Source organism: Erpetoichthys calabaricus, chromosome 6 (genome assembly GCF_900747795.2).
Source record: "Erpetoichthys calabaricus chromosome 6, fErpCal1.3, whole genome shotgun sequence".
In the NCBI taxonomy this organism is placed as follows: domain Eukaryota; kingdom Metazoa; phylum Chordata; class Cladistia; order Polypteriformes; family Polypteridae; genus Erpetoichthys; species Erpetoichthys calabaricus.
This window is the reverse complement of record NC_041399.2, coordinates 135,807,402-135,831,731: the sequence shown is the minus strand read 5'-3', so window position 1 is coordinate 135,831,731 and position 24,330 is coordinate 135,807,402. Positions and strand designations below refer to the sequence as shown.

Below are 24,330 nucleotides of genomic sequence, written 5' to 3'. Positions count from 1 at the left end.
CCTTAGCAGGGTCCTGGAGGGTGCATGGGAGTTTGCCCAACCAGTTTACATGTGTTTTGTGGACTTGGAAAAGGCATTCGACCGTGTCCCTCGGGGAATCCTGTGGGGGGTGCTCCGAGAGTATGGGGTACCGGACCCCCTGATAAGGGCTGTTCGGTCCCTGTACGATCGGTGCCAGAGCTTGGTCCGCATTGCCGGCAGTAAGTCGAACCCGTTTCCAGTGAGAGACTCCGCCAGGGCTGCCCTTTGTCACCAATTCTGTTCATAACTTTTATGGACAGAATTTCTAGGTGCAGCCAGGGCGTTGAGGGGGTCCGGTTTGGTGGACTCAGGATTGGGTCACTGCTTTCTGCAGATGATGTTGTCCTGTTTGCTTCATCAGGCCGTGATCTTCAGATCTCTCTGGATCGGTTCGCAGCCGAATGTTAATTGGCTGGGATGGGAATCAGCACCTCCAAATCCGAGACCATGGTCCTCAGCCGGAAAAGGGTGGCGTGCCCTCTCAGGGTTGGTAGCGAGATCCTGCCCCAAGTGGAGGAGTTCAAGTATCTAGGGGTCTTGTTCACAAGTGAGGGAAGAATGGAGCGTGAGATCGACAGGCCGATCGGTGCGGCATCCGCAGTAATGCAGGCTCTCGCGACCTGACCTCGGATAAGCGGAAGAGAATGGATGGATGGATGAAGTATTTTTGCACTTAAAGCTAGTACTAAGGTAAGTGATTAATGCAGAAACCTCACAGCTCTACTCTAATTGATGATTTATTTAAATGTAATTTCAGAGTCTTGGGGAAGCACAGTCAATATTGGCAGCATCAGATCAACTGTGGACCAGATTTTAGTCTATTATGGAGGGATTATCAACGCTTTTGAACAACTTAAGGCAGCCCTCTAATTTGCCTTGTTACCACCTGCAAGCAACCCAAGATCCTACCTGGAAAACTGTCTGGAGAACTACAATCCACTATTGTGTCTATACCTTGGGAGATGTCGAGTGTGGCTCTCATGAATCCCTTGTCATCTGCCAACACCAGGAAGACCATTCTAATGGTTGTAGTCAACTACCTTTTAAAACAGAAAGTGTTTTTCTATTTCTTGTTTAATGCAGAAACCCAGAAGATCTGCACTGTACGCTAGAAGATCAGAGGCCTCATGTATAACGCCATATAAAACAGAAATGTGTATATGGGAAAAAAAATTCAGATGCATAAAACTGTGCGTAAGCAATTTTCCATGCACTTCCCCTTTATAAATCCCAACCAACGTGAACTTTAACACACATGCATGTACCGGTACCTAAAACCCCACGCTGACTTCTCCCAGAATTTCACATGTTTGAATATGCAAAGCAATATAAATAGCCCCTTCTGCTCTGTGTTTTGTTAAAAGACAATGGTAAAAGCGTGTATAAAAAAAAGAAGAATTTCCTCGATCGTGAAGTGGAGGTCCTACTCAGTGAAGTGGTGGCAAGGAAAAACTTACAATGTGGTGGGTTAATGTGGTGCAACACGCCACACTAGAGCAGTATAGCAATTTATAGCCTTATTATTTATTTATTTTCCATGCACTTCCCCTTTATAAATCCCAACCAACGTGAACTTTAACACACATGCATGTACCTAAAACCCCACGCTGACTTCTCCCAGAATTTCACATGTTTGAATATGCAAAGCAATATAAATAGCCCCTTCTGCTCTGTGTTTTGTTAAAAGACAATGGTAAAAGCATGTATAAAAAAAAGAAGAATTTCCTCGATCGTGAAGTGGAGGTCCTACTCAGTGAAGTGGTGGCAAGGAAAAACTTACAATGTGGTGGGTTAATGTGGTGCAACACGCCACACTAGAGCAGTATAGCAATTTATAGCCTTATTATTTATTTTATTTTTTTTAATAGTTATTGCGATCATGGGCACACTTACCTTGAGGGAGGGGGATGTGTGTCGTATCTTCAGAAGAGACATGGATTTTCACTGATTCAGATCTTGCATGTCCATGGCACGCAAACTTGTTAAAAAGAAGCCGATCATGCATGTTTAGCAAAGTCCCAGAGAAGCATTTAAAATTGTACTAACCGGAAAGAGTGCAATGGCACGTGGGAGGGTGGAAGAGAGAGGCAGCTCCTTACGGACTGCACGCTGGCAATTGTCTCATGAAATGGAAGAATTCCTGGAGGGGTGGTCAGCACAGTGTGAGCAGCATCACTGCATGCTCCCTGATTGGGGAACAAGAGGATGTCAGTGGGGATTGGGTGCCACAAAACTGGTAAATGGACACTAGAGGTTGTCTTCTGGCTGGGTTGGGTATCTGACGAACCTTCAGAAAACCAAAGTGTGAATGTGGAGTGGTGAGCATGAGCTAAAGCCCATGCATACTGATAGGGAGACTTTAACCGTATTTATTTTTTTTTCTTTAATGTAAATACTGTATGATTTCTTTTTCCTGACTGTTTAACTGAGGCAAAGGAAAAACATTTGTTTTTGTATAAAGTTTTTCTTTTTTCTAGATTATTGTGTGTTGGTGGGAGGAAGAAGATATTTCTTTTTATTTTTGAGTAAGAGCTTAAAGACTTTAACCGTATTTATTTTTTTTTCTTTAATGTAAATACTGTATGATTTCTTTTTCCTGACTGTTTAACTGAGGCAAAGGAAAAACATTTGTTTTTGTATAAAGTTTTTCTTTTTTCTAGATTATTGTGTGTTGGTGGGAGGAAGAAGATATTTCTTTTTATTTTTGAGTAAGAGCTTAAAGACTTTAACCGTATTTATTTATTTTTCTTTAATGTAAATACTGTATGATTTCTTTTTCCTGACTGTTTAACTGAGGCAAAGGAAAAACATTTGTTTTTGTATAAAGTTTTTCTTTTTTCTAGATTATTGTGTGTTGGTGGGAGGAAGAAGATATTTCTTTTTATTTTTGAGTAAGAGCTTAAACTTTTCTTTTCTTTTCCTAATTTTTGAGTGGTGTAAGAGGAAAGAACAGTATTTTTGTAAATATTTGCTTTTTGTTGATTTTCATCATTTTTTCTCTGGGTGTGTCATTAGGACTAAGGTTTTATTTAATGACACAGTATCATTTTTGATTTTTGTTTGTAGCATCTGTTAATAAACAGCACTTGTTTTTCTTCAGTTCTATAATTTTGTTTCTGTATCTCTCTGATCTCACCATCGATACACTTGGTACATGACACACAAGAGCCCAAAATGTAGCTTGGTGCCAATACCCAATGCACAGGGTCTCACACTTAGGCAGTGGCATGAATGAGCAACAGAAGGAAATTGATAAGAGTGGAACTCAAAAGTTTAAATTCAGAAACTCACACAGTGCCCGAAATAAAAAAAAGTAGTCAGATGTCAAAGTCGATGTGGAAAGGTGAGTGTCGGAGTGTTATATGGAAGTGTATTAGGGCCACAGAGGGGAAAAAAAGGGACACAGTGAAGAAAAAAAAGGTCTATGTCAAGATTAAAGTCAAAATGTCAACTTTAATCTCGAAATGTCCACTTTAATCTCATAGTTTATTTTGTCATTAAAGTAGAACTTTGTAAATTTCATTTTAAAATTGAGGTTTAAATTGATGTGTAACTAAGGTTGCACATTAAATGCTTCATATTCTATGTGTCATACCCCCAACCATAACCCCCCCACCACCCCCGAAAAACCAGCTGTAAATTTAGAACGGCAATTCTTCCAAAATTTTAAGGAACACTGAAAAATCTTCATTATGCATGTTTAATTATTCCATCCATCCATCCATTCATTCAGGGTCACGCCAGTCCCACCAAGCATACAGAAATAAGGCAGGAACAATCCCTGGATGGGACGCCAACTCATCGTTACTGCTACACCACCGTACCCACACATTTTTAATTATTAACAGTATGCATTATTTAAATTAAGTTAGCAATTCATCTGTAAAATATAATGCACATATTTCAATACATTTCATCATGAAAATGATATGAAGTATACGTCCTAGTATTCTAACAGCACACAGCTCCAAAAGGATATCTCTTGGAAATCTAAATCGACTTAGAAGCCAGTCATAATCATCTTTAAATAGTGCTTTCTTATAATGAATAGAATTTCTTTATTGTAATTGTATGGTACAATGAGATTCAATATGCAACTCCTCCATAAACTTATTTTCCAATAAAATGATAAAACAAATAATTAAAATAATAATGATAAAAAAAACTCAATGAAAAATAAACAATATGAAAGCATAAGTACAATATGCATGTACAGTTAGGTCCATAAATATTTGGACAGAGACAACTTTTTTATAATTTTGGTTCTGTACATTACCACAATGAATTTTAAATGAAACAACTGAGATGCAGCTGAAGTGCAGACTTTCAACTTTAATTCAGTGGGGTGAACAAAACGATTGCATAAAAATGTGAGGCAACTAAAGCATTATTTTAACACAATCCCTTCATTTCAGGGGCTCAAAAGTAATTGGACAATTGACTCAAAGGCTATTTCATGGGCAGGTGTGGGCAAGTCCGTCGTTATGTCATTATCAATTAAGCAGATAAAAGGCCTGGGGCCTCATGTATAAACAGTGCGTACGCACAGAAATGTTGCGTACGAACGTTTCCACGCTCAAATCGCGATGTATAAAACCTAAACTTCCCGTAAAGCCACGCACATTTCCACGGTACCTCATACCTTGGCGTACGCAATTTCTCCGCTCGGTTTTGCAGACTGGCGGCACCCAGCGTCAAAGCAGTGCTACTGTTCCTGTGTGGTCACCCTTTCTTTCTTAGCTCCACATTCCTGACGCGGCTTTATAAATACACTGAAACTTACTGCATATTATTTATTAGTGTAATGCATCTGATTGTAATTAACCTGCAGCAATATAATGGTCCAGGGAATAGCCATAGTATTCCAAATACCATAACTGCTTTAGCGTTGTTACTCTCACTGCATCTTCTTCTTCTTTCAGCTGCTCCCGTTAAGGGTTGCCACAGCAGATCATCTTTTTCCATATTACTCTCACTGCACCACTCGGAGTATTTATATCACTGTATCTGAGTGGGGAATCACAGCAGCAGCTGATTGGAAAGAGAATTATCGGTATACAGCATGAAGCAGACGCTGACTCGGCCACGGCAAAACACTTTAGAGACTTCCCAGTACGGACTTCGCGGTTTACAAAAAGTTTCATCCCAAGAACTCTAAACGCACTCAATCAGTCCATCAAGTGCTCCTTGTAGAACTGTTTACTTATAAGTACAATTACCTCACTGTAAACTTGCACTACAGTTATAATATTGCACAACCTGCGCCACTTTATAAAGCACGCATTTACTGATGATGATGGTATTCATTTTTAAGATGAAATGCAGCAAAATATGTTGATTATATTATACAGATAAAACTTTAACTTCATTTAAATAATCTGTATTGTTAATAATTAAACATGTGAGGACATGGCGCCACAGCGCTGGCTAGTTCATGGATTGTTCCTGCATTGCGTTGTATTCTTGTGCTGACGCAACACTGGAAAGATAGACGGATAGAATAATTAAACATGTACTACGAAGTTTTGAAGAATCGGCGTTCTAAGCTTACAAATGGCTTCACGTCTATTACATAGCTGATTGTGTGGCGATTGGGTATTTGGAGAAAGAAAAGTAAGGACAGGAATAAATATAATAAATTATTTCATTGAAGGTCGCGCATGGCGCAGCAAGCCTCTTGCGTGAGACATGAACAAGCACTGGGCCACCGTGTTCCCATGTTTAATAACATGCTTTAACTCCTATCATCATGAAAAAGATATCACGTATACATCTCAGTATTTTAATTATTCAGAGAGCTGTAATATCATGAATGTAATGGATTATGTGTCCTGTCGGAGAAAGAGAAAGCCCGTTTAAGAAGCAGGTAGTGATTCACACACAGAGCACAAAGAAGATCAAATACAGAACAAAGCATTTAACGTCCTACTTTAGTTACAAAGGGATTTGAGAAACTAGTAAATTAAACGATTTTAAGATGAAGTTTATGATGTTCTACTTTAATGGCAAAATAAACTACGTGATTAAAGTGGAAATTTCGAGATTAAAGTTGACATTTCGTGCTTTTTTCCCCACTGTGTGCCTATTTTTTTGTCTGTACCCTAATAAGCTTTCATATGACACTCAGACGGTGGGCTACGACTTGCCTTTTCATGGCGACTTTGATATGTAATTTCTTTTTTATTTCGGGCACTGTGCGACTTTGTGAAATTGAGCTTTCGAGTTTCTCCGACACTCTGTAACTTGATCAACTTCCTTTTGTTGATTATACCACTGTTTAAACCAACAAATAGTACGTTTTTCCTTTGCCTCCACTTGGTATTTGCTGAAATTCTTATATTTCCCCCGTGCTTTTCCCATTGTCTTTTCTCAGAAGGCTATTTATATCGATTTGCATATTCAAAGAGGCGTAATTCTGGGAGGAGCGGAGGTGGGACAGAAGGCGCTTGCACGTGCGTTACTTTTCATGCTGATCAGGATTTATGTAGTGGAAGAACGTGAAAGTTTGCATACGTACAGATTCCTGCATCTGGATTTTTCTGTGCGTACGCACATTCCCGCTTTTGTGCTTACGCCATGTTATAGTGTGAGTTCTACGCACGGCGTTATACATGAGGCCCCTGGAGTGGATTTGAAGTGTGGTGCTTGCATGTGGAAGATTTTGCTGTGAACAGACAACATGCAGTCAAAGGAGCTCTCCATGCAGGTGAAAGAAGCCATCCTTAAGCTGTGAAAACAGAAAAAACCCATCTGAGAAATTGGTACAATATTACGAGTGGCAAAATCTACAGTTTAGTACATCCTGAGAAAGAAAGCAAGCACTGGTGAACTCAGCAACGCAAAAAGACCTGGACGTCCATGGAAGACAACAGTGGTGGATGATCGCAGAATCATTTCCATGGTGAAGAGAAACCCCTTCACAGCAGCCAACCAAGTGAACAACACTCTGCAGGGGGTAGGCATATCGATATCCAAGTCTACCATAAAGAGAAGACTGCATGAAAGTAAATACAGAGGGTGCACTGCAAGGTACAAGCCACTCATAAGCCTCAAGAATAGAAAGGCTAGATTGGACTTTGCTAAAGAACATCTAAAAAAGCCAGCACAGTTCTGGAAAAACATTCTTTGGACAGATGAAACCAAGATCAACCTCTACCAGAATGATGGCAAGAAAAAAGTATGGAGAAGGCGTGGAACAGCTCATTATTCAAAGCATAGCACATCATCTGTAAAACACGTTGGAGGCAGTGTGATGGCTTGGAGGTGCATGGCTGCCAGTGGCACCGGGACACTAGTGCTTACTAATGATGTGACACAGGACAGAAGCAGCCGAATGATTTCTGAGGTGTTCAGAGACATACTGTCTGCTCAAATCCAGATAAATGCAGTAAAATTGATTGGGCGGCATTTCATGATACAGATGGACAATGACCCAAAACATACAGCCAAAGCAACCCAGGAGTTTATTAAAGCAAAGAAGTGGAAAATTCTTGAATGACCAAGTCAGTCACCTGATCTTACCCCAATTCAGCATGCATTTCACTTGTGGAAGACTAAACTTCAGACAGAAAGGCCCACAAACAAACAGCAACTGAAAGCCACTGCAGTAAAGGCCTGGCAGAGCATTAAAAAGGAGGAAACTCAGTATCTGGTGATGTCCATGAGTTCAAGACTTCAGGCTGTCATTGCCAGCAAAGGGTTTTCAACCAAGTATTAGAAATGAACATTTTATTTCCAGTTATTTAATTTGTCCAATTACTTCTGAGCCCCTGAAATGAAGGGATTATGTTAAATAATGCTTTAGTTGCCTCACATTTTTATTTAATCGTTTTGTTCACCCACTGAATTAAAGCTGAAAGTCTGCACTTCAACTGCATCCGAGTTGTTTCATTTAAAATTCATTGTGGTAATGTACAGAACCAAAATTATAAAAAAGTTGTCTCTGTCCAAATATTTATGGATTTAACTGTACATATAATGCAGAAAGTGCAAATGGTTCATAAATTGGCTCAGCTTGTGCAATATTACAATTGTAGCGCAAGTTTACAGTGAGGTAATTGTAAGTACAAACAATTCTACCAGGAGCACTTGATAGACTGATTGAGTGCATTTATAGATCTTGGGATGAAATGGTTTCTGAGCCTCGAGGTCCGTGCAGCAAAGGCTCTGAAACGTTTGCCAGATGGCATAAGTTCAAGTAGACTGTGGCATGGTTGAGTGGAATCCAGATGCTAGTGGCTTTCCTGAGGCAGCGTGGAAGCTGTATCCTCTGCACTCTACACACAACCTGTGGAGCTGTGATACCACACTCAAATACAATATACAGGTCAACATACTCTCTTTAGTGCACTAAAGCAGCTATGGCATTTGGAATAGTTTGGCCATTCTTTGCACCATTATATTGTTACAGAATGGTTACAATCAAGTGGCTTAAATTTTTAAACAATATGCAATTCATTTCAGTGTATTTGATAAAAACTGCATCATGGATCTGAATCTAAATGAGAAAGGGAAATGACACAGAAACAGTAGCACTGCTTTGATGCTGGGTACTGCCCCCTTGCAAAACCAAGCAGAAAAGTGCGTACACACGGTGTGAGGCTGCCATGAAAATATGCATGGCTTTATGTCAAGTTTAGGTTTTATACATCTCGAAGTGAGCACGGAAATGGGCGAACTCAACATTTTTGTGCATAACCACCATTTATACATGAGGCCCCTGGTCTGGATTAGAGATCACCATCTCTCAGATGCTTCATGAAAATTCACTACTAGCCTGGTGGCTAAATGGATAGGATGAACTTTAGCTGAAAAAGAAATGAGAACAAACAATTTCTGCATACAAAAAGTACAGGGTTCTAAGGGTGAAGAATTTTGCAGCACTCCCACATAGGAAAATTGACTGCACTATTTACCTCTCCTGTCGTAATTGTTTCACCATTCTGATGCTGTAGGAACATTTTGAGCATATACTATAGTTGCCAATGATAAACTTCAGGGTATGTGTCAAAAGAAAACTGTCAAGGTATTTCCAGGTCAAAGTTCAGAAAGATTTTGGCAGAAGTGGAAGCTCTTTAAAAAGGCTTAAGAGCCATTAGTAGTTTGGGGGTGGGGGAGGCAGAACGCAACCAACTTTACACCATCTAAATATTAATCATCAAACAGCGAGTCTAACAGTATACTGGTGCAACTGAAGAGAGGATCATAGCAAACAAAAAAGAGCTCTCCAAAAATAAGTCGATGAGACTAAGGTATTATTTGTCAAGAACAGAGCTGGCTTCACTCTATCAACCCGATTTTCAAGCTTGTAAAACCTTCAATTTACCACCACTGATATATTTAAGATGGATATTTTTGCTGTCATCTGAAACTGTCTTAATCTACATATTATAGACACACATAACTTGTCAATTTATTAAATTATAAAATATAATTAGGGCTCTTCAGTTTTGTGGGATTAGTGGGGGGAGTTCCTTGAAAGGGTAAAATTTATATTTTCCTTTATCTATTTACTTGTTTTCCTTGCTAATAGTGCCATAAGAGAATTTAGTTTAAGGGTGTGAAGGCATTTGGGCAAAGTAAGATTAATGGGATTGACTGTCTTTTCAGACTTTAGCCCGTCTAGTTAGTTTAGTGAAGTATAGCAGGTTACCCTTGTAGGTGGCATTCATTGTAATACTTGTTAATACAAACCCCTACTACTTTTCAGAAAATAACTCAATTTATTGCAATTGGCTAAAAACATGTCAACCACATTAGATTTTTTAATAGATTTTAACAATTATCCTAATAATTTCTAAAACACTGAGCACTTGTTTGTAATGGGAGTTTCAGATAAGGATAAATAATTTTTTTTCTATCAGTGTTTGATAGTCTTTTTATAAATTATTAGCTTTAAAAGGTAATCTATCATCCAGTACAAAAAAAAATATTTGCCTAACATGTAGGAAGTAGTGCATTTTCCAACAAAATCTCCCCAGAAGTTTCTCTGGGTCCTGCTTATGAATGAATAAAATGTGAGATTGACTAGTGCAGCCTAGTAAGTCATAGTATTGTGTAAGTAATGGACAGCAACTTGGAAGAGTGAAACTAGTCATCTGACGAAGCTTTCAATTTATCCATCAGTCTATAGTTCTGTCTTAAAGAAATATGTAATCAGAGTGCTTCACACAGGTAGTGCACAGGCCATGACCCATGAAGTCTGCTTACGCTTTCAGCATTGTGATACTTACCAGGACAAGTAAACAGAAGAAAAAATCGTAAGTACTTAGTGAGTATCCAGTTACTGAAAATTGATTAACAACTCTGGGATAAGTTTACTAACACTGCAAAAACAGTAACTACAAATGTCAGAAAAAACATCACTGTAACTAATCAAAGTTAACCTTATAAATATTGTATCAACTCATCATACTAGAAAATTAATTATAGTCTACAACTAGAAAAATGGCATTTTGGTTATTTGGCACATTTAATTTTTTAATATATTCTGCCCAAAATAATCAAAAACATATGAAGCATACCTTGAAGTAAATTGTCTGGAAAGTTCTGTCTTGCAACCTGCTGGGCTTGTTGGACTCCAGCACCCCAAGCAACCAAAGGTGTCATTGTTTCTGAAGGATGACCAGCTCCATGAGTTCCTGTCAAAACAAATAACCAAAATTATTAACACTTTAACCTACAGTTACGATAACTAAAACCAGATTTTAGCAATTCCTCTATAAATACAAAGCTCACCCCTATCAAGCTTAAGGATTAGGTTCAGTGCTAGTTTTGTGACAGTCAAAAGGGCACCATTTCTTAGCTGTGAGGAAGCCTACTTATGAGCTGTCTCTCTCTGCCAGGTTGTGGGCCAGCCAGTTACATTCCCCCATAACCTGAATGATTCTGATCAACCCCCATTGTCACTGGAGAGGAATTGCTCACAACACTCTTACTCTCTCTCATACCACCCGTCCTAAGACGGTAAAGTTGAGATACAAACATGAGTTGCTGAAGTCAAAGCTACCAGTTACAGCACTTAACTAAAGAAGATCTTCTTACAGGCCTGGTTAATCTAGCTGTGACACAGCCTGACTGGCACAGTGGCACTCTCTCTCTCTCAGCCAGGATGTATGAGCTGTTAGTAATGGTAGATAGTCACATCATTGGCTCTACAGTCGGACTTTTTGATTAAGCGTGGTCCATTTTCTACTGTGAAGTTTACACATATGAAAACATATGAATAGACCTGTTTCCTACTGGCTGCTGTACAGTTAAGAGTTTGTGCAAGCATATGCAAAGATGTCCTCAGTGCAACACTCTATATATACATCATGGAACTTTGACAAGAATTTGGTCTTTAAAGAAAAAATGAGTTTTGTGTACTTCTCAATCTTTCAAGAAAAACCTGGGCTATTCTGTCAGATTGTCAGATTCAAAAAAGAACCATGCAGATTCCACCCTTACTGCCAGCTCTGTCCTTATATGGGTATGTGAAGAATCAGAGTAATTTTTCCAGTTCTGGAATTAGGAAAGGCTTGACTCTTCCCTCTGGATGGTGCTATAAGCATTTCAATTTTTGGGAGTGATTCTATATGCCATTCAGTTATGTATTCGGAGCAAAGGTTATATTTGTTAATTCAAGACCATTTAATGCAGGTATTGTACATAATTAAAATCACATCTAACTAAGTGATTAAGAAATGAGCTCAAGGATATAAGCATCAGAAATTAGGCTTCTGTGGATTGCTGATCAGCTCTACATGATTGGATGAGAGGCTCAACAGTATGGAAAGACCTCAAAACAGAACTTCTGCTTTACCTTATTATGGTGTTAGATGCAGTGGTTTGGGAAAGTAACAAGGAAGTCAACACGTTTTTTACATTGGGTTTGGCAGATGTATATCTGGCACGGGGAGAACAAATGGAGTAGATTTAGGTCATACTGGAGGGATTACATCAATCGCATGACCTACAAGGACCAAACCGTTCCTCAGGAGGAGCTACAACCTTGCAGCTGAGGATGTAATGATTTAATCTGTTCAGCATGTTGTGTGGCCAATACAATCCTCACAAGGACAAAGGAAAGTAAGTAAGTGAGTGAGTGATTTAGAAAAGACTGTTCATATTACACAGTTTTACAAATATTCACAAACAAAACACATTAAGCTGAAGAGATGAGAAGGACACCCATCTCTTCTTGTTTGGTGAGAACTAAAACTTTGAGTTTGATTTGAAATATATCTACAATGAATAAGTGAATGAAAATGTAAGGAAAGGAGAAAAATGCAAAATGATGCAGCATATAATGTTATACAAAACTGTATGACAACTTACAAAAAGTGTATGAGCCTTTACATAAAATACAGTGTTAAACATTCACTCCACTCAAACTTAATAAGGAATGACCAATTAAAATGGTTTGTGATGGTGCATCAGCAACATCCTGCTTAGGGGTTTGGTAGAGTTCCAGTGCTTTAGATATTTTTTACCATTTTCAGAGTAACAGACATTAATGCCTTTCTAACCACTTACAGTTGTTCAGTGATCTTTTGATCCAGATATATTATGAATCCCAATTATTGGCGTGGTGTTAACTATTATAACAACACTCAAGTTTTTAGAATTTATTATGCACAATGGAGTCTCCTATATATGATGTTTTATATATGTAGTGCCATTTAAATTTAGAAAATGTTTTTCAAATAAAACTGTTTCTGGCCTACAGAAAGATATTACTGACCTTGAAAAATGACTTGTATATCTCATTGAAGAACACCACTAAGAACAAATTTAAACTGATATTTAATAACTGTAAAAATAACAAAAATACCTATACTCTATATTAGGCTGTAAAGTTAATGATAAAGGCATAAACGTGATTGGGATTGTATAGTACTGTACAGTAAAATAAAGCTAGCATAGACAAACTGATCAAACTTCCATTGTTATGCTGCTCCAAGTAGCCTTTGACAAGGCTCTCCAACAAGTATTTCAATTATTACTCAGAGGGATGACAAAGCCAATTACAACAAGCAAAACTTTCATTTTCTTATAAAAAGCTGTGGTGCATAATTGAAAGAATGTTCAAATGAGAACAAGCTTTAAATGTTTTTTCTTTTTTAATAACATTTCAGCCAAAATATCTGCATTTGTGATGTACTGAGCACACAACTGGACACCTGACATCTGGATTATGTGACACAAGCAATTTTCAGTTTTTCCATGGATGGCTTGATTTTCATCGCTACTGTTTAGAAAGGGTCCCAACTGAAGCCAACTGTATCAGAAAAGGTCAGCCTCATTCATTTAGTTTTCTTTTTGTGCTATGTTGTAACAACTCTCTAGCCCCCACCACACATTATGTTTAACTTGACAACTCAAGCACTTTTTTGCGTTTGGGATCTAGGACTGACTTCTGCTCAGTTTTACTTAAGGTGAAATATAAACATCAAATAGTAAAAGTACAACAACAATTAAAATAATATTTACAAAGCCCTCCACCCCAGCTGCAGTGTACCTTCCCAAACAAACATACCCCTAAACAATACAATAATATATTCAAAATTATAACAGATATAATATAAATATTAAATGAAATTCCAATAAAAGTTTAAACTGTCCCAAATGAAATGGTTGAATGTAGAAAATAGCAGAAGAGTATTAATAATTAATTAAAATAATATATAAACCTGTAAATGACCTGAATTCCATGACTTCATTTTCTTCAGCCCATCATAATTCATCATTATAAGATGGTGTTATGAAGATGGAAATGACAGGTGCAACAAACAGAAGAATCTCTTGTTGAACCAATGCTGCTGCCAACTTCACAGTTCAAAAAGCCTGTTTTAAGGCTTACTTCCTAAACTTAACCAAAGGTTTCTCCTCTACTAATGTCCTGATTGTTCAGCAACCCAGTCCAAACAATACCTTACAGAAGTATGTGGTTAAGGCTCAGACAACAAAGGGTACAGGCAGACAATGCAAGAGAATCAAAGTACTACAATATAATCTAAAAGTGAGATTTGCTTTTCTAACATTTTTAATGCAAAAAATACCATGCAATATTTACATCAAAACAAAATTCTACAGGTCATTCAAAATTAATTACTGTATGAATTAAAAAGTGATCATCATAAAACTCTGAGTTTAACATAGCAAGAATGATTAACACTTCATTCTAATTGCTGTCTTTCTCAATTTCACTGAATTGGGAGTAAGAATCAGGTAACATAATGCCTGCAAATTAAATATGAACAAAATATTTCCGCACATTTTAAAAAACAATTACCCTAAGTTCTTGTCTATAAGCCGGACTCATGTATTAGCCGGAGACCAAAAATCATACGAATTTTTAAAATAAAATCGTATCATAGATAAGCCGGACTCATGGATAAGCCGAACGTACTATAACCTATAACTAATAGAAGGGAGGGAGGTCAGTGGTCTCACTCGCGCCCATTTAATTTCTTTAAGGGGGGAGAGAGTGTGAGATATTGCCGTCTCTCTCACTCCCCGCATGGCGCGGTTGGAGCGGCCGGAGCGCGTTCTTTCTGCTCTGGGCGTCGCCGAGTCAACACGAGCGCGTAGCGGTCATTTAAATTGTGATTTTATATGTAAGCATATTTAAATATATATCGCGGATTTCTGCGGACAATGGGTCTTTTAATTTCTGGTACATGCTTCCTCAGTTGGTTTGCCCAGTTGATTTCATACAAGGGACGCCATTGGCAGATGGCTGAGAAGCTATCCAGCTTACTTTCTCTCTCTCTCTCTCTCTTGCGCTGACGTAGGGGGGTGTGAGCAGGGGGGCTGTGTGCAGCTGCTTCCTGAAAGAAATGCTGCACGGAGCTTCGCATACTTAAAAGCTCAAAGGGCACGTATTGATTTTTTTTATCTCTCTCTCTCTCTCTCTCTCCCTGCTCCTGACGGAGGGGGTGTGAGCTGCCGCCTTCAACAGCTTTGTAACGGCGGTGCTTCGCATACTTAAAAGCCAAAAAACCCTATTGATTTTTTTTTTGACTGCTTGCTTTGCACTCCTTTGAAAAGGAAGATATGTTTGCATTCTTTTAATTGTGAGACAGAACTGTCATCTCTGTCTTGTCATGGAGCACAGTTTAAACTTTTGAAAAAGAGACAAATGTTTGTTTGCAGTGTTTGAATAACGTTCCTGTCTCTCTACAACCTCCTGTGTTTCTGCGCAAATCTGTGACCCAAGCATGACAATATAAAAATAACCATATAAACATATGGTTTCTACTTCGCGGATATTCTTATTTCGCGGGTGGCTCTGGAACGCAACCCCCGCGATGGATGTATAAGCCGGACTTATGTATAAGCCGATATTCTATTTTTTCATTTTCACAACTTTTTTCCTTAGATAAGCCGCGGCTTATTGACAAGAACTTAGGGTATATAATTTTTCTCTTTGCTTTATTTGGGTGATTTTAAATGCATTGTATTATCTACTCTTATGAGATTTGTCTATCATTAAACCCATAAGTAAATAGGCCATATGCCTTCCCCACTATCAATACTAAGTAACTAAACACAGTATAAATATTATTGGCTTAGTTTACTTACACATGGTTTTGATAAACATAAATAAAAGAAAGTACTTACCCCAATCTGTCATGCCATGATCTGAAGTGAAAACATAAGCCGTCTTTTCATCATTTTCATAGAAGTTTTCAATTAGGGACACAAACTCCCTAATAGCAGCATCAACTATTTTGACATTTTCTATATATTCCCTGAGTCAGATAAGAAAATAGATATATCTTAATCAGTCATTTCTTCTGTGTGCTCATCTTGTCTCTTCCTCACTTTTATTCAGGAAAGACTGAACACTTTTACTGTACACTGAATCCATAATTGAGAGTTTGTCCCCTAACATTGAAATTTATTTTTTTTTTTAATTACAATACAAATTTGAACACAACAACATTATGTTATACAGGTCAGTCACTCTGTTTCAGAAGTCTCACTTTAAAACTGTGTTTTAAATTTCTATATACTATATTTGAATGTGGGATAAACATTTTGATAACAACTTGTACATTTTCATTTAAGGAGCATTATAGTACCAACACACTTGTCAGAAATGCTACTGCCACATAAACAATCTTAATACATAATTCGCCTGCCTCCTCACTCACTCACTCACTCACGTCCGTCCGAAGCCGAATGCGCAGTCGCCTTCTGCGCACGTCCGAAGCCGAATGCGTAGTCGCCTTTTGCGTAGCTGCCCGAAAAACCTTACGAGACCGACATCCAACCCCAACATCGCAGGTGGCAGATTTACGGCCGCAAAAATTCAAAGAGAAAGGCGACTTCGACTACAGCTCGAGGCCTAATTACGCATTCTGATTCAATTACGCATTCATTCAATACACCTATATCAGTTTTGTGGCGCTTATACTTATTACAATTCCATATTGTACTGGAACATTCATCATTCAATATTATACTATAGACCTGGAAAATTCATCAGCTAACAGTACAAGCCTGTACAGTAATGAGTAAAGCGGACTACAATCATTACAAAACAACTTCTTCATTACTTATCATTTGTTCTTCATACACTGCTGACACAAATTCGTGCCCGTTTCATCTTACGTTGTCGAAACGGGCTCTTTGTCTAGTATTATAATATATACGGAAAGACGCACACTGAATTGAAGTTAAACCCAATTAACAGGCACATTTATTCCACAACAAATAATTTAGAACACTCTTCTGGTAGAATCAAACTCTGTAAAAATAACAGTCACTTCTCTAGGCTGGCTATTCCTCTCTCGCAGTGTTCCTGATCATCATCCAGCATCTCATGTTGTGTCCCTTTTTTCAGTTCCCCGCTATCATCTGTAAGTCTGTATTTATAATGCCATGAGAGACTCCACCTGCCTTCTCAAACTTCAAAATGTATAACAAGAAAGTTCCAGGGGTTAAAGGAACAAAGAGCTCAGCACACCTGTGAATACCCTGCTATGAATAACCTGTCCAGAATCCGCCCAACTCTAGAGTGACAATGCTGGCCATTACACTGCCCCATCCTTTAGAAACTCGAAGACAATATAAAGTCTTTATAACAGACAGGTTGTTCATGGTTTGGGGTGCTAGGTCAGTGGTGTGAGGCAACACTGGGGAAGTCTGGGATGTTTCTTCAGATTCCTGTGCATGCTGAGTGATGCCCCTTTTATATGGTGCTAAGTGACCCTGGTGTTGAAACATCTTCCATACTGCGAAAGGTAACTGCACCCAATAGACCACTTCCCCAATCCTCTCTAGGACCCGGCAAGGGCCCACGCATGGACTGTCCAACTTAAGTGAACCTTTCAGACTATAGGCCAAAACTACAATCACCAGCTGAAAAAGAGCTCACTCTAGCATGTATGTCACGGTGTCTCGTGTTAGCCCTGCTTCCTTCAATTGCTTGCAAAAAAAATGTATGCACTCTATCCACTTCAGCCCAACAGGATCTACAATACGGTCCGTGGGCAATCAAAATACCAAGGCTGTGGGGGGTCTTAAGCTCCCACCACCAACATTAGGATGCGGGAGTGCAATACATGAACTTCTGAACCTCTGAGCAACATGCCATTAGGAATACAGTTAAAGGACAGTCCCAGTCACGTTGATCCTTGGTTCGTGACCAAATTTAGCTGTGTTGTCAGGTGCAGATGAAATGTTCAGCTAGCATATCGCTCTATGGATGCAGAGGTTTGGTGCCAAATACCACGTCGTGTGCACAATGCCTAGTACACCTGGCTTTCGAAATTATGTCCTTGATCCAAGTGCAGTTCCACAGGTACTCCAAATCAGCTGATGATGCCCTCTAATGGAACCTCTGCCAACATTTCTCCGTTTATGCCTCTGGCCACTTTGTAAAATAGTCCACAGCTACCAACACAAAGTGGCTGCCCCGAGCAGATTTCAGAAAGAGTCCCAATACTTCCACATCCAATCAATACATGGGTGCCCCAAACTTATATTGCTGGAGTGGCGCTACACACTGACCAGTAGGACCCTTCCTGGCAGTGCATATGTCATAGTACCGGCAAAAGTCATCCATATCTTGGCAACATCACACCCAATAAAAACTTAGAGAGAAGCTTTAAAGTTTTTTCTGAACCATAGTGCCCTACACCCTGAGTGCCACACATACTATTTAACACTTCTTCCTGCAGCCACTTTGGTACCACAATTTGCCATCGTTCTTCTCCCGTTGCCAGATCACACCAGACTGTCTCTTTAATATTTCATCATGGATAGCCAATTTGTTCCATTTGAACTCTTCACCACCCGATTGTTTGGTGCCATCTCTTTCCATGTAGGTTGGGCAGACTGCTCCAGCCAGCCCTTTATTTTGCACAAGTCTGAATCTTTTTCTGGCTGTGCACACCAACTTCTCATTTTCAAGAACAGCAAACAAAAAACAGCTGGGCATTTTCTCCCCTTCACTCCACTCTAGCTCTTGTTCCAGTCATGCAAATACTTGAAGTCTTGTCCTGCACATGGCCTTCGAGACAAGGCGTCTGTTTTGTGATGGTTGCCACCCTCTCAGTGTTCAACTTTAAAATTGAAAGCCTGAGGCTATTCGCCAAAAAGCCACCTGCCCTTCTGGCCCCCGAAAGGACAACAGCCACTGAAGTACAGCGTGGTTTGCACGCATCATGAATGGGAGCCCACTTAGGTAATGTTGGAAATGACGAACAGCTTCTACCACTGCCAATGACTCCCTCCATGTTACGCAGCAATTGCTCTCTGGTTTGGCTCAGAGTGTGGCTGTAATAGGCCACCACTCATTCTCCTTTTACGTGTCGCTGGGATAGCACTGCTCCAATTTCCACACTACCGGCATCTGGGTCCAAATTATAAAGTAAATATGAATCAGGAGGCACCACTATAGGTGCATGACACAGGGCAGTCTTTAGGTGATTAAATGCCCCCGGTTCCTCTGCACCCCACTGAAAGGGTTTGTCCTGGCCCAGTAATTGGTAGAGTGCCGCTATTGAGTTAAAACTTAGAACAAACTTCTTGTAATAGGATGCCAGACCCAAGAACTCACAAACATGTTTCATCTGCGGAATCTGGCAATCTCTAACTGCTGTCACTTTATCCTTCTCAGTGTGGATGCCCTTGCTACTCACATGGTGAAAGAATTAAACCTCCTGGGGCAGTAGGTGACATTTCTCTGGATGTAGCTTCAGGTTCACCTCTCACAATCTCTGGAAAACATTACACAATGAACTAAATCATTGTCAATGGTCTGTCTATGCACCAATAAATCATCAAGGTACACTAGATACTATAAGCGTGGAATACCTGCAAGCACTACTGCACCATAAGCCATTCAAAAGTGGCCAGCACATTACACAATCCAAATGGCATGACATGGAAATGCCAGTGAGCACTTCCTGTAGTGAATGCTGTTTTTTCTTTCTCTAACAATGGGTTAGTTTCAACTACCAGTACCCACTATGAAGATCAAGCGAAGAAAGCGAACTTGCAACAAGGTCTAAGGACTCATCTGTGTGTGGCAATGGGTCGCAATCCTTACATGTGATGGCATTTAATTGCCGACAGTCTACACAAAATCGCAAGCTGCCATTATTGTTTGGGGCTAGAACGATGGGCGAGCACCACGCTGACTCTGAGGGCTCCATAATTCTGGCTGCCAATATTTCCCTGATCATCTTATTAGCTTCGACCTGACGAGACACAGAATGTTTGCCACTTGGAATGTGGCAACGACTCCGTTTGATAAAAGGTGTAGTGCCCGTGTCAATCTTGCTTTGTACCAAATGGGTCAGTCCAAGGTCCTCTGGAGAAGTGACAAACCTATCATGGTATTCCAGCAGAAAATCTCATAGTTGCTTCTTCTGAGATGAAGTCTTTCAAAATGGATGCCCATAATGACTCCAGTGTGTTGATCCAGGCAGGTGAAGCACTTTGTGGAAGCAGCACGTCAGTGGGGATGGACCAAGTCTCTGGATAAAAAGGTAGTTCTAGATGTTCCCTTTGCTCTAAAAGTCAACGGGTTGTACCATCTGGAAAAATTATAGCACCCTGTCCAAGGTCCAGCTGCACGCTCTTCCTTTGAAAAAAGTACATCCCCATTATGCAGGGGTCTTTGATATCTGCCACCCAAACTCTTTGAGCCCACCATTGATTTCCTATGTGAAGACTGACCACAACTTTCCCAAGCATGGGGGCAGCTTCGTCAGTAGATTAAAAAAATGTGTTAATCACATAAATGTATGTAATTAATAGTATTCCTGGGTTCTGACTTGAACGAAACTCACTCCTCAGGTGGTCGAGACCTGTCCGAGGAGGACAGGAGTACCTGAAGAAGCCGAGAAAAAGTAGCTCTGTGATTGCCGTTTTGTAACAGTTTAGCATGTACATAGAATCATACCTTGGGAATTTTTGAGTTACAAAATTGTGCCATCACAGAAAAATGGTTGGAAAACACTTCTAGCATTGCACCAGGACTGTTATAAACTCTGCCGCAGCCCCCACCCCGAACCTATATCAGTATATATAATTCAAGAAAATGAACACCAGTGGTACATATTGACATGGGGCATACAGTTGCTGATGTTCTTTTTTTTTTTTTTTTTTTTTTAAACCTGCATATGCTGGATTCGTGTCCAACTGTCTGTTATTGCCGTTTTCATCTGGTAGCCATGATTCAGCCAGCTCTCTGGCACTCGGAGCATTTGCCTTGAATCTCTTGCACCATGTCCCAGTTTAACGTGTGCCCAGTTGACTTGGTACGTGTATATATCAGTGCCCTTCCTTCAGACAACATTGCAATGTCCTCATATACATTGTTGTTAGTGTTTTTGGAAGTTTGTTCCACATATACCGCTGGGCATACACTGCATAGGATACTGTATACTGCATTTCATGTCTCTGCTATAGATAGCTTGCTCTTGACATTAAAAAGAAATGCCTGCAGAGTGTTTCCTGCCTTATGCACTACTTTAATGCCCGATCAGAATAGGATACGTGCTGTGGTTTGATACGCCACAGCAATAAGGAAGACGATACAAGGTAGAATGGGAGACTGGGTTGGTGCCAAATGTTTGCTATGGTCCGAGACGTCTCCTGTGTAAGTGTTGTTTGATAAATGTTTTGGAGTAGCCATTTAATGTAAAAGATGGAACAGATAACGTCTTTCATTCTTTTCAGCTTCCCTTATAGAATGGAACTTCGGTTCACGACCATAATTCGTTCCAAAACTCTGCTCGTAAACTGATTTGGTCATGAACAGAAGCAATATCCCCCATAGGATTGTATGTAAATACAATTAATCCGTTCCAGACCATATGAACTGTATGTAAATATATATATTTTTTAACGTTTTTAAGCACAAATATAGTTAATTAAACCATAGAATGCACAGTGTAATAGTAAACTAAATGTAAAAACATTGAATAACACTAAGAAAACCTTGAACAACAGAGAAAACTAACATTGCAAGAGTTCGCGCTATACTGTAGCCTTATGACCTGATCGCTGTAAACACTCTTTTTAAATGACTTTTAAGCACAGGGGGAAAAGGAACATTTGAACAAATCTGAACTTTATTTAAAAACCAACCATAAACCACCAAGAAAGTAATATTGCAGGAGTTCACGCTAATAGCATTACAACCCGATCGCTGTAAGCACCTTTTTTTAAAATGAGTTTTAAGCACAGGGAAAAAAATGAACATTTGAAAAAAGAGAAAAGTAACATTGCAACAATTCACGCTACGAACCGAAAAATTAACATTTGAAAAATCTGTAATACAAAAACTAACCATAGACCACCAAGAAAACTAACCTTGCATGAGTCGAGTTCTGGCATGAAGTGAGGAGGAACTGGGTAGAGAACAATCCGGTCTTGACGCAGTTGAAGACTTGTTGCGGGATGTAGCCTTCGTTCTCCACTAATTTTGTGAAATTTTTCACGAATTCTTTCGCAGCATCAGCGTCGGAACTAGCAGCCTCTCCATTCCTTACCACACTATGAATGCCACTTCTCTTGCGAAACTTTTCAAACCATCCTCTACTGGCTTTAAATTCCTCACTTTCGCCACTCGTAGAAGGATAGTTTTGCAGCAAATCGCCATGATTCTTCCTGGCTTTCTCGCATAACATCGCCTAGCTTACGCTATCCTCTGCAAGTTGCTTCTCGTTCAGCCACACTAGCAACAGTTTTTCCACCTCTTCCAGCACTTGAGGCCTCTGCCTGGTTAACGCTGTAACTCCTTTTGCAACATCAGCTGCTTTAATAGATTCTTTCTGCTTTAGAATAGTCGAAATCGTAGATTTTGACTTCTTGTACTCGGCGGCAAGATCAGTAACACGAACGCCACGCTCATACTTTTCAATAATTTCTTTCTTTACTTCGATTTCAATTTTCTGCAAAACTTTCTTCTCACCACTCTTCACTTTCTTAGAAGCCATGGTTAACTGCAAAAGCACACAAAATACTGTAGAGCACAAAGAGTTCACAGGTAAAGCATGCACGTCTGACTGAGAACAATGAAAAGGGAGAGGCTGAACACGTGCTTAAATACATTAATCGCCGCGTACGAACCGTATGGGAATCAGCGAAAGCAGGCATGCACGCAAACCTGACCGAGAACAATGCAACACGTGTGAAAATCATCGACGCACATAAACCGAAATGGAAACTGGCTTGTTCATACTGTATACCGAGTGTGTGGTCATGAACCAAGGCAAAAGTTTGGCAAACTTTTTGGTCGTAAACCGATCTGTACGTGTACCGAGGCTCAACTGTATTTCCTTTTTAGTAATGTCTTAACCCAACTCTGTTTGTGCAATAAGGGATGGCTGCTACCAAAATGTAATATTTTGTCTGCATAACATTCTTTGCAATACACACTTGTAATCAAAATGGCGTTGTTACCTCTTTCAATGCAGATGTCCAGGAAGCCGATGTGTCCGTTCTTTTCTCTCCATTAACAGACACTTGGACATGAACCCAGCATAAGCAGGTTTAAAAAGAATATCCAAATAATAAAAAAAGACTAAGATTAACAACCCCTGAACCCCATCATATTAATCCAATCCCCCCACTTACACCTGCCTTCACCCACTTCTTCACCCACTAGCCCAAAAGAGCTAATAAAGGCCTGGGACCTTGGTAAAAGTTATCAGAGACCTCAGATATCTTGGGGTGCTCAAACATTTGCTTGGTGCTCCTTTCCTTTTTTCACTGTGCAATTGATCAAAACAAAAACAATACACAAATCTTACAAAAAATGCTGAAAAGAAATGTGTCATCTTTAACTTTATGCCTTTTGGTGATCAGTTCTTCTACTTACTTAACAGTAACAGACATTTTAAGCAAGGGTGCCCACACTTTTTGCATGTGTGTGTGTATGTATAGACAGACAGACAGACAGACAGACAGACAGACAAACAGACAGAGACTACCATTCCGTTTAGTTTAGGGCTATCAAAAAAATAAAATTCGAATATTCAAAATGAAAAGAGTGAATATTCAATTACATTCAAACTTACACATACATTGGCTGCATTAGAGGCCACATCAACAACAAACACAATAAATGACAATTCATACAAAAAAATTAATTACATACATATTTTGAAGAGTGTGTAAATATGCTTCAGATTTTCAGAAAGTATTATCTAAAAATATATAAAATAGAAATTTTCTCAAAAAATAAAAATAAAAACTTGAAAAATAGCTTGATTTAAAATGATTAATTTACAGATTTTTATTAAAGAACAGTTGGCTGGCTGTAAATAAAAAAAAGTACCAAAGCTCCATTTAGCTTTAAAAAATAACGTACCTTGACATTGGCCTGTGTGCATGTCCATTTGTATCAAGTCCGAGTAGGTGGAGGAAAAAAACTATCTTTTCTTCAAGTAACTGTGATAGTAAAGTATCATTGTTTTTTGCAGATATTAAGAACTTCTGGAAGGAAACAATGAAAAAATATACATTTTAATGTTGTTGGCTGGGATTGGCTCCAGCAGACCCCCGCAACCCTGTGTTTGGATTCAGCGGGTTGGAAAATGGATGGATGGATGGATGGATGTTAATAAAAATATTTGATTCTTGAGACTACTAAGTACCAATAAGACAGAAAAAGGAAGAATGCTGGCTGCAGTACAAAAGAGCAGTTACTTGCTAACAGAACACCATTTAATTTCATATTTCTATCAATAGGAGTTCATCTTCAATCCCAAATTTCTACATAGACTGACAGCAGGAAATAAATCAGAGTGTATATATGTAATTTTACCAGTAAACGTGAAGATGTATTCTGTTTGACAA

General features: G+C 39.2%; 1 protein-coding gene across 1 annotated transcript in view; it reads right to left on the bottom strand.

Moving 5' to 3' along the window:
• pign (phosphatidylinositol glycan anchor biosynthesis, class N) overlaps positions 1–24,330 on the bottom strand; it is a 201,491-nt gene that overhangs the window by 143,705 nt on the left and 33,456 nt on the right. Inside the window, exons 6-8 of the mRNA XM_051928776.1 lie at positions 23,843–23,967; positions 15,628–15,758; positions 10,545–10,661 (exon numbers count right to left, since the gene is read on the bottom strand). Of these exons, the coding sequence (XP_051784736.1) occupies positions 10,545–10,661; positions 15,628–15,758; positions 23,843–23,967 (373 nt within the window). The remainder of the gene's footprint in view (positions 1–10,544; positions 10,662–15,627; positions 15,759–23,842; positions 23,968–24,330) is intronic.